Raw genomic sequence first — 11,705 nt, 5'->3', positions numbered from 1 at the left:
GGTTCCGAGCGAGGAGCCGGATTGGGGTTTTTTCTTGTGACGGCCCGAGTATCATAAATTTACAAATATCTCCTAATTTCTAGAAATCAAATTTTTTGGCATAGCCGACTCTTGACGCGTCACAAAAAAACCCACGCCCAGTTTCTTGACCACAAATCGCTGGAGACCGGACCGAACTTTCTGGAACGGCCGATGTCCCGGAGCCAGCGGCGCTGTCTCTGACACGACCCCGCATCAGCTGGCGGCCCAAAACACAGCAACAAAACCGCCGCCGCCTCCCTCTTCCCCACCTCCCCATCCCGTCCTCCCCACAGCGCAGAACCCCAGAACCCCAGCCGACCTCACGCAACACGCGTCGGACGGAAAAGAGGAGAATTTCCCTCCCTCCCCGTCCCCTCCGCCGCCGGCGATCGCCGTCCCCGCCATGGCCGCCTACTGCCCGCTGCCGGCGATGGCACCGGACCTGCCGGTCTGGACCCACGCCGCCCCGGCGCCCCCCGAGCCCCAGCCCCTACCCCTCTTCATGTACCCGCCCCCGCCGCCTCTCCCCGCGGGCCGCCGCCTCCTCCCCTGGCCGGTCGCGCACCGGCCCCCTCCCGACTTCTTCGAGATGGACTACCGCCGGACCCACTCCCTCGTGCAGGTGAGCCCCCGGCCATCCCCCGATTCCTCCGGTTTCTCTGCTGTCCCCGATTATCTCTGAGTAATCTCGTGCTTTCCTTTCTTGGGGGTGATGCAGTTCTTGACGGACGAGGGGGCCATCCCGACGCCCGAGGAGGAGGAGACGCGGGAGCAGGTCATCCGCGAGCTCAAGAAGGTACTGGGGCGTGTGATTCTGGCTTGAAAAAATCGGGTATTGCGCGCGTGTGCGTCGGGCTGGAGTTCCTGATTTCTTGTGTTTTCGCTGCTTGCTCTTGCAGATTGTGACGGATTGGGTCAAGACGGTGGCCTGTCAGGAGAGGGTCCCCCCGAGGCGGGTGACGGCTACGGTCCTCACCTATGGTTCTTACACATTAGGGGTAAGCAAGAACGCAAGATATTTACCAAAATGATGTGGTCATGATTTCTCTGAATGCTCGCGGGGTTGACCGTATTGGTTGGATTATCCCCCATTTCAAGATTCTGTAGAATTCCATGTTCGTAGTAGTAATTTGGTTGGATTATGCTCAATTTCAAGATTCTATAGAATTCCATGTTTAGTAAATTGGTTGGATTATCCCCAATTTCAGATTTCCTTGGAATTTCATGTTTGTAGTAATGCCTAGGTTTAGAGATTCACACCTTTTGGCCAATTAATCCGGCATATATTGCAAGGAATGTAGATTGCAAACCTATTAGCAGAGACAATACAGGAGCAGAAAATGGTCTGTTATTTATAGTGCCTGACCTTATGCCCAGATCATTCTCTGAGCGTTAATTGGATGTGCCATTATAAGTTATATGCCTTGTCACATATGTGTGCACCTTCTGTTTGTTCTAGTTGCCACTTATGATGCAATAAATCAAGTGCCTTGGCTGATCAAATATTTTTGTTTGTTCAAGGCTCACGGACCTGAATCTGACATCGATGCACTATGTGTTGGTCCCTGTATCGCAAACCTGCCGGTAAGTATCGTCGTTTGTGTTCCGTCTTTCTCCACCTTTGCTTCATCAGGATACTAACGCATGTCATGTCAATCTTGCAGTACCACTTTTTTGCTGTTCTGCGACAAATTCTCAAGTGCAGGCCGGAAGTATCAGGACTGCAGACTGTGGAAAATGCCAAGGTTCCATTGATGCGATTTAGATTCAGCGGGATTTCTGTTGATCTGACATACGCCCAGCTCCCAGTCCTTGATGCAGTTCAGGCAAGTTTGTTGCACTGACACCCCTTCTAGAAAACTATACCTGTATTTACGAATCCTGTCTGATTATGTGCAATTACCTTAACTCATGGAGTGAACCTGTTAGTGAGCAGCTTACCATTAGGACGATATTGTTCTAGTTCTAGATAGTTGAAGTGCCTCTGATCTGAGGAGCCAAGGGTATAACTCTGTAGTTTATAATCTCTTTAAATCTGGCACCTTAAAATCATCAAACATGGCCCTGAACCTCGGATACCTTTTTCCGGTGTCAAACCTGACTGATTCAGAACCAAATGAAGTTCTAGAAGTGCACAAATACAATCCTGACTTTCCTTGCACTCTCCATCCCCAGTACACATGATAGAACATTCTCTTTGATGGCCTTTGCCGCACTGTGGAAAAAGACTATGTTAGTGACTTGGGGTTACCAGCTAACAACTATTGTGCACCCCTCTACCTCTCTTTAGATGTTCAAAATAATCATACCAGATATCTGACACCACATCCAGAAGATTATTGGATAACACATGTTGCTCATCCTGGGCATCAAACTTCTCTATCTGTGTGACAAGATCTCACTTCTTTTCCTTGACATCACACCCCACATTTAACCCCAGCCTTGCAAAAAAAACTATGGGACGTCTAATGTCATTTGATCATTAGTCAGGAGAAGTCCACTGTACGTCATCGCCTCACCCATTTCGTACCAGCTGTTTCTCGAAACTAGCCTGAAAAACATTGATGCTCGAAAAAGAAACGCCCTGTACTTGGTTCATTTGCTCACAGCAATATGTGCATGATCAAGCCAATTCTCGTCAGGCTTATCACAGCAAAAGGCATGAAATCTGGCTTCAAGCCATGCTAACTGGTACCCTGTCAAAATTAACTATGGCTGGTGAATTTGCTTGTTGGTCCACGTGTAACAAGCTCTTCCCCTTTGAATCTTAAGGATCTATTGGAGAGTTGGATCAGATAGTGACCAATATTATTGTTGTGCTTCAATCACACGCCTACCGAATGAGGTTTGCTAATCCCTAGGAATAGGGGCACAGTACATAATTCTATTTTTCTGCTTGCCAAGCAGTCAGTCAAGGAGTCGGGCTGAGCAGGCCTAAAAGCCACCACATATTCGCATGTACGCACCGACTTTTTGTTTGATCAACACATTTGCAAAGAATTTACCTTGATCGAAAGAACTCACATCTAGAACATCTAATTTTGCTTGTAGTAATGCTTCTGCAGTTTTTCTGAGTTCAGCACCCTAAATGATACTTACAAGATAAATCCATATATGTGGAGTATGATCCTCCAAATTATCTTTATCATGACTGTCTCACAGACGTGGTACTAAAAGTGGAAGGTCTATATTCTGACGAGTTTACTTGCTCATGCAGGCTATAAATACATCTAGTCCTCAGTATCTTCGGCGACTTGATTCACGGAGTTGGAAGAGTTTGTCTGGAGTTCGTGTTAATGAGCAGATTGTGCAGCTAGTGCCGGATCAAGAGGTTACAGTCTATTCTAATTTACTTCACCAGCACTCGGTCACATTTTTGTCCCCTACATAATTGTACATGAGGACCCAAAGTAGTCATGTTTGAATCTACACTTCTCCTCGATTCATTTACTTACTCTTGTATTCATCTATTTCTGCACTTCCCGCTTAACATGCTCTTGTTTCCTTTGATTTATTTACTTGCTCTTATCCGTGCTCTTGTTTCCATTGATTTAATGTGACTGTGGTATTGCTCATTGTTACTTTTACACAAGAGTACTTCAAATTATTGTTGTTTTTTCACTTCAAATTCTCTTTGTTAACAATTCATGCAGAAGTTCCAAGTTCTGTTGCGATGCATAAAACTATGGGCTAGGAGGCGGGGACTTCATTGCCATGTATGTTTTGTAATATGTGCTGCTGATTGCCGTTCAGTTATATTCTGGTCTGACCGTGTCATGTTGACATGTCCTATGCCATTTTGCAGTTGCTTGGTTTCTTTGCTGGGATTCATTTGGCGATTCTTGCAGCATATGTTTGTCAGAGATTTCCAAATGCCACTGCCAATGGTCTATTCACCATGTTCTTTGAGATATTTGCTCACTGGCCTTGGCATATTCCAGTAGATCTGCATGGTCAGCAAACTAACTGCACGCGTTCAGATGGGTGTTTAATGCCCATAGTGATGCCTTGTTCTCCGCCGGAGCTCTGTGCGTCTAATATGACGGAAGGTACCTTCAGGAAGATCAGAGAGGAGCTTATGCGTGGTTTTGTTTTGACCAAGGTCAGTAAGTTAGGTAGTTTCACTTATAGTTGTGTTCGTCCTGCTTTTCGAAGTTTGGTGGAGTTTGTGAAATGCACAGATTTTGTTATTCTGAGGAGGTTTTGTCTAAAACTCTATATGGTCTAGATATTTAGTCATTTATTGAAACAAAGTGTACTAAAGCTGTAACAAGTAATATGGATTGGAGGGAGTAGCTTTCCTTTTTTAGTATAATGATGGTGGATTGGTGATATGTAGCTGAGATTGGTCAACTTGCTAATGCTTTACATAAACCAACACATTCTGACATTCCTATGCCACAAATTCAGATCTTCCATGCATACATGTATTCGGCACTCTTTCCTGTTCTAAATTTCTTTCCCAGGGACAACTAATCCACTGTTTCATACCACTATGGTTTCTGCATCTCAACCATTCCAAATGATCTAGCTTGACACATAGACACCTATCTCGTGTTCCTTTTTCACTTCAAGTACTTGACTATATTTACTTTTTGCATTTTACTATACACCTAGTTCATTGATACTCATCTGAAGTTTTAGTTCACAATATCATTTCAGTGAGCATACATTTTCGCCCTTGTCTGTCCTCTTAACAAAACTGTACATGATGCAGCTTATCTTGGAATATTTTTGCGGTTCAGTTTTCTCTAGTACTAGACCAGTGCACATATGTTTGCTTGAACACTTCGAGTTTATTTTTGCATCAACTCTTAATAGTTCTTTATTGTTTGGCACAGGACCTAGGTAGCCATGATTTTGAGTGGGCATGGATTTTTGAACCCTTCCCATATTCGACAACATATGAACAATTTCTTCGCATTGCTCTATGTGCTCCAACTTCTGAAGAACTGCATGATTGGAGTGGATGGGTTAAATCCCGCTTTCCTTACCTTATTCTCAAGGTTTGTTTGCTGCAGTGCAGTCGTGTTGTTTTTCCTTCATACTCACGCAGCTCAACTATTCATTTAGTGCAAGGATGTAAATCTAAATGGTTTTAACTTGTGGTCTGCAGCTGGAAGATAACGGCATTGAGTGTGACCCCAATTCATCACAGGAAGTTGATCATACAGTCGTCAAACCCAACATTGTATATCACTGGGGCCTCATCCCTCAATCAGATACTCTTCTTGATACTAGCTCTCTGAAGGAAGATTTCATGAAATATGTCATCAATGATGTCTATGGAAAGGTGAAATGTACAGACTCAGAGCTGACGTTGTCCCTCGTTGGCGCATCAGAGCTGCCAAAAAGCATGTACAATGACTCATTTTACTCTCGGCACCTGCACCAGTATGGGGTGGGCTACCAGGCAGCAGCTGACTGTTGGAGTACAATTGGCTAGGATATTGCTGGATCATCTGGCACTTACTCTTTTGCATCTTATATGCTGATCATCGGGCCGATACTCAATCATGTCTGTTGGTTTCTTCTCATTTCCTTATTGCCCCTAGCAAAGGGAATCTGAAGACCAGGGTATTCTTTTATTAGCTCCAGGTGCGCTAAGATCGTGAAACTGACTTGGGTCTGCTCTGATGGTTATTCAAGCGCATGTGTAGTGGTCAGTATTATCGGCATAGTGTCTGACAAGAAAGGAAAAAAACGTATATTGGCATGGTGGCCTATAGCAGTAGAATGTAAAATGTAGGTTATTGTTTCAAAAAAAAAATGTAGGTTACATGGCTCACAGCTGCCAAGCAGAAGTCGGTGGAAGGGTTACTGGAAACCCATTGAAGATGGGGAGGCAAACCAAAAAAAAAGGTAAAATGTCTACATGAACGGGTCCAAGTGCTGGTTTCTGCTGTGAATTCTGGTGCCTGCTGGGTGCAAATCACCCAAGTTGTCTGCAATGTATAGTTGATCTTCTCAGTAGTATGTGCTGTTACATTTTGCGAGCAGGACAGCCCTTGCCACTGAACCATTTTTTTTTTTGCGCTAACACTGAACCATTCTTTTGTACTCCGGAGTGCCTGATCTGATGTGGTGGTACTGAATAATAAACTGTAAAGTGAAAAACCAGTTGAAACCTGTATGTGGTCCTGTGTTCTGGTGCAGAGGTGGATGATGTTTGCTAGTAATGGTTTGTACGTATTTGGTATTGATGATGATGATGGTGATGGTGATGCATAGTGTTCAGCATGATGGTATTTTGTTGCTGCGTACATGGTCCAGGGTCTGGCGTTCAGGTGAGAGGAGATGCATTTGGTCCAGGCCATTATGGCCTTGGCTCGTAGGTGTATGTGTGCCGTCATAGTATTTGCGTCACGCCTGATGACCCAGGCTAGCTCTCGGGATCATTCTATTTTTGAGATCCGAAGTTTGCGCATCATAGACAAGAGACCCACCCTACAAACCACGGCAAATACGGCGGCACAAACAACCATGTGCTCTGACTTTACTGAACCAGCTGCCAAGTTTGTGCACATGTTCTTAATTTCAGTTACTACCAAGTCTGTGGACCTGTTGTTGATTCGAGAGAAAAAAAAGTGTGTAGATATGTTTGCCATGGAAAAGGGAACAGCAAGAGCGATGCGGCAGAGGTGAAAGCGGGAATTCACTCACGTTGTGTGCATACATGGTCGTTGTCACATGGTGGTGGTGGCACAGGGCCACGCAGCCGCGCTCCGGGCCACGGCGAGCGGCGTCGCGGTCACCGACAGCGGAACAGAATCATCGGCAGCTTTTGGCGTGGCGAGTAACATGCACGGCCACTAGCTACTCCATCCATCGGTCCCGAAGCCATCTCACTCATCTGCGCACATGCGCTGCGCAGCCCACCCACGTCCGGCCGAGATCCCGACGCGCCCTCGCACCCGCGCCACACGAAAGCACATCAGTGCGCAGGGGAAGCCGGTCGACCCGGGGCGCGCACGCTCCCTCGATCAGCCTGGCAGGGCGCGGCCGGTTATACACCGCACGTGCCGGCCAGCGCGCGCCGGGGCCATGCCCACGCATGCCATGCTCAGGACGCGTACGTGGGCGCGTGCAGCCAGAGCATGCGTGATGGCAACCCGGCCGAGAGCGCGCGCGCGGCCGGCAGGTCTCGCTCGCACGGAGCAACAGGACAGAGCTCGACGACGACGCGGCCGGGCCGGTGCACATACGTCCGACCAAATGCACGGAGTGGAGCGGAGAAACTCGGCACTAGTGCACATGCGCCTCTTGCGCGCACGAGCCGGCAACCGGCATTGCCCGCCGGTGGAGCGTGCAGCCGAAGCATGCGTGATGGCAACCGGCGCGCGAACACGCACGCGGCCGGCAGGCCTCTCGCTGGCACGGACAAGCAGGACACGACTCGCGCGCGTACGTCCGCCGCCCGGCCGTGCCATGCCATGCCCGTACCTGGCGCGGCCGCCCACCCGCTCGACGCGACGGCCCGACAGGCACACGAGCGCGTGCCGCGCCGGCCAACCGCGTACGTACAGCAGCGTAAATGCACGCTCGTACGTACTCCATTGGCGAGTTACGTGCTCGCGTCCTGATCTGGCCGGCGAAGGTCCCCGGTTGGGCGACGGGCGACGGCGCATTAACTGGACGCGCGTGACAAGTCGACCGTGGTGGATCCTTGATCACGGACGGATGCGTGCGAGCGTACCGTTGCTGGTACGCTGCCGCGCCTGCCTGCACGTACAGATTTATATGCCTCCCTCATTAGCTGCGCGGCATCTGCATGTTCCGGTAGTCCAAGTACCGCCCGCTGCATGCATGTGCAGTTTGTCTCGACGCCGATCCACCTGCCCTCGTCCGCTGGCCACTACTATAGCTAGCTCAGCTCCATGCGTGGACGGCCCCAAACCAGCTCGTGCGGTGCATAACTCACTGCACGCATATACTCCCTCCGTTTCTAAATATTTATCTTTCTAGAGATTTAAACAAATAATTACATACGGAGTAAAATGAGTGAATCTACACTCTAAAATATGTCTATATACATCCGTATGTGATAGTCCATTTGAAATCTCTAAAAAGACAAATATTTAGAAACGGAGGAAGTAGTATAGATAGATAAAAATGTATTACTGGATTCATGTCCTGAATCCGAAAGCATATGTCGTCTCTTCTTTCGTTGACATGCCGCGTTGTTTCTCCCAATGCACATGAAGAGGGCGGTGCAATGGCAATACAAGAAGGCTGATGAAAATTGCCGTCGACCTGAAAAAAGATAAGACTTAACCAAGTCTAGGTCAAGTGACATAATATGTAAGAAAAAAACTAAAAATATTACACGGATCTTCATGTAAGAGCATCTACAGTCGGACTTTGTAAATTCGGCCCCTCAAACGCCCGCGGACATGCCGGGCGTGTCCGCGGACAGTGACCGGTCACGCCTCAAATTAGCACTCTTCATTCGAGTCTCTCATATTTCAACCCCAAAGCATGCAAAAAAAATCCTATGTACTACTACGTACTACCCTAGCTAACCTTCGTCATCGGAGATGACCACGACGTAGGTGCCAGCACTGGTAGAAAAAGAGGCTTCCATACGACCCCATTAGTCCCCAAAACAATCGAACCGCGACAAAAGGGGTCTTTAGTCGCGGTTCGGGAGGAGACCCGCGACCAACTATCTGGGCCCAGCGCGCTCGGTCGACAGCTGGCGGACGGGAGGGGCTTTAGTCCCGGTTGGCCTGGCCAACCGGGACTAAAGGTTCCCGAAGGCCTTTAGTCGCGGTTGGCCAGGCCAACCGGGACTAAAGGCCCATCCAGCTGGCGGACGGGAGGGGCTTTAGTCCCGGTTGGCCTGGCCAGCCGGGACTAAAGGTCCCCGAAGGCCTTTAGTTGCGGTTGGCCAGGCCAACCGGGACTAAAGGCCCATCCCTATATATAGGACTCAGCTCACTTCACTTCACTCAGCTCACTTCACAATTTTCAGAAGGGGGTGGTGGGTTTGCTTTTGGTTCCTCCTATGCACACAAGGTGTTCGATGAAATGCCCGAGAGCCTGAAACAAACATGATATGAAGTGTCCGAGCCACACTTGAGCTTTCTCGTTTATTTTTCCTCCGCGATCGCGGTTAGCACTTGAACCTTTCATGTGTCATTGATAAAATATGCATGTGTGTAGTTCATTGTTTAATTTGTATTATTTCTAGCTAGTTAGTTTAACAAATGCATGATGGTTAATTATATACTTTATATAATAATAATGCAGATGAATTGGCAATGGATGTACGGTCCCCGACTCTCCGGCGAGTTCACTACGGGTTTGAAAGATTTCCTCGTAGTGGCAAATGCGAACAAGCAGCAAGGTTTTATTATCTGTCCATGTGCTGTCTGTAATAATCAGAAGGGTTACTCCTCCTCAAGAGACGTTCACATGCACCTGCTTCGGCACGGTTTCATGCCAAGCTATAATTGTTGGACCAAGCATGGAGAAAGAGGGGTTAGAATGGAAGAAGATGAAGAAGGGGATGATATCGATGACAACTATCATGATCATTTCGGTGATACTTTCATGGAGGATGATGCTGAAGGTGGGGAAGGGTTAGGTGAAGGTGAAGAAGAGGCACATGATGAGCCCGCTGATGATCTTGGTCGGACCATTGCTGATGCACGGAGACGCTGCGAAACTGACAAGGAGAGGGAGAATTTGGATCGCATGTTAGATGATCACAAAAAGTCGTTTTATCCAGGATGCGATAATAGTCTGAAAAAGCTGGGCTGCACACTGGATTTGCTAAAATGGAAGGCACAGGAAGGTGTAGGTGACTCATCATTTGAAAATTTGCTGAAAATGTTGAAGAATATGTTTCCGAAGAATAACGAGTTGCCCGCCAATACGTACGAAGCAAAGAAGATTGTCTGCCCTCTAGGTTTAGAGGTTCTGAAGATACATGCATGCATTAACGACTGCATCCTCTACCGCGGTGAATACGAGAATTTGAATGAATGCCCTGTATGCACTGCATTGCGTTATAAGATCAGAGGCGATGACCCTGGTGACGATGTTGAGGGCGAGAAACCCAGGAAGAGGGTTCCCGCCAAGGTGATGTGGTATGCTCCTATAATACCACGGTTGAAACGTCTGTTCATGAACAAAAAGCATGCCAAGTCGTTGCGATGGCACAAAGAGGACCGTAAGTCCGACGGGGAGTTGAGACACCCCGCTGATGGAACGCAATGGAGAAAGATCGATAGAGTGTTCAAAGATTTTGCAGCTGACGCAAGGAACATAAGATTTGGTCTAAATACTGATGGCATGAATCCTTTTGGCGAGCAGAGCTCTAGCCATAGCACCTGGCCCGTGACTCTATGCATCTACAACCTTCCTCCTTGGTTGTGCATGAAGCGGAAGTTCATTATGATGCCAATTCTCATCCAAGGCCCTAAGCAACCCGGCAACGACATCGATGTGTACCTAAGGCCATTAGTTGAAGAACTTTTACAGTTGTGGGCCAGACCTGGTGTACGTGTCTGGGATGAGCACAAAGGAGAGGAATTTGACCTACGAGCATTGCTTTTTGTAACCATCAACGATTGGCCTGCTCTCAGTAACCTTTCGGGACAGACAAATAAGGGATACAATGCATGCACGCACTGCTTACATGAGACTGAAAGTGTACGTTTGGTTAATTGTAAGAAGAACGTGTACCTGGGTCATCGTCGATTTCTTCCCCGAAATCATAACGTAAGAAAGAAAGGCAAGCATTTCAACGGCAAGGCAGATCACCGGCCGAAGCCTGCGGAACGTACTGGTGCTGAGATATTTGATATGGTCAAGGATTTGAAAGTCATCTTTGGAAAGGGTCCTGGCGGACAATCAGTTCCGCGGGGAGTTGACGGGCACGCACCCATGTGGAAGAAGAAATCTATATTTTGGGAGCTAGAATATTGGAAAGTCCTAGATGTCCGCTCTGCAATCGACGTGATGCATGTTACGAAGAATATTTGTGTGAACCTGCTAAGCTTCTTGGGCGTGTATGGGAAGACAAATGATACAAAGGAAGCACGGCAGGACTAGCAACTTTTGAAAGACCCAGATGACCGGCATCCGGAATGGTTTCAAGGTCGTGCCAGCTACGCTCTTACCAAAGAAGAGAAGGTCATTTTTTTGAATGCCTGAGCAGTATGAAGGTCCCGTCTGGCTTCTCGTCGAATATAAAGGGAATAATAAACATGGCGGAGAAAAAGTTCCAAAACCTGAAGTCTCACGACTGCCACGTGATTATGACGCAATTGCTTCCGATTGCTTTGAGGGGGCTCCTACCGGAAAATGTTCGAGTAGCCATTGTGAAGCTATGTGCATTCCTCAATGCAATCTCTCAGAAGGTAATCAATCCAGAAGATCTACCACGGTTACAGAACGATGTGGTCCAATGCCTTGTCAGTTTCGAGTTGGTGTTCCCACCATCCTTCTTCGATATTATGACGCACCTCCTGCTCCACCTAGTCGAAGAGATTTCCATTCTCGGTCCTGTATTTCTACACAATATGTTCCCCTTTGAGAGGTTCATGGGAGTATTAAAGAAATATGTTCGTAACCGTGCTAGGCCAGAAGGAAGCATCGTCAAGGGTTGTGGAAATGAGGAGGTAATTGAGTTCTGTATTGACTATGTTCCTGACCTTAAGCCGATTGGTATTCCT

General features: G+C 47.7%; 1 protein-coding gene across 1 annotated transcript; it reads left to right on the top strand.

The window, feature by feature from the left end:
* Positions 1-213: 213 nt before the first annotated feature.
* Positions 214-6,154, top strand: LOC109757160 (nuclear poly(A) polymerase 3). Its single transcript, XM_020315993.4, has 10 exons — positions 214-643; positions 740-817; positions 921-1,019; positions 1,543-1,605; positions 1,686-1,847; positions 3,239-3,352; positions 3,675-3,737; positions 3,827-4,123; positions 4,863-5,027; positions 5,138-6,154. The coding sequence occupies exons 1-10, from the start codon at positions 425-427 to the stop codon at positions 5,465-5,467; spliced, it is 1,590 nt and encodes a 529-aa protein (XP_020171582.4). The 5' UTR covers positions 214-424; the 3' UTR covers positions 5,468-6,154.
* The last annotated feature ends 5,551 nt before the right edge of the window (positions 6,155-11,705 follow it).

The sequence above is a fragment of the Aegilops tauschii genome, chromosome 2 (genome assembly GCF_002575655.3).
Source record: "Aegilops tauschii subsp. strangulata cultivar AL8/78 chromosome 2, Aet v6.0, whole genome shotgun sequence".
NCBI lineage: Eukaryota > Viridiplantae > Streptophyta > Magnoliopsida > Poales > Poaceae > Aegilops > Aegilops tauschii.
This window is presented reverse-complemented; position numbering and strand designations above follow the sequence as displayed.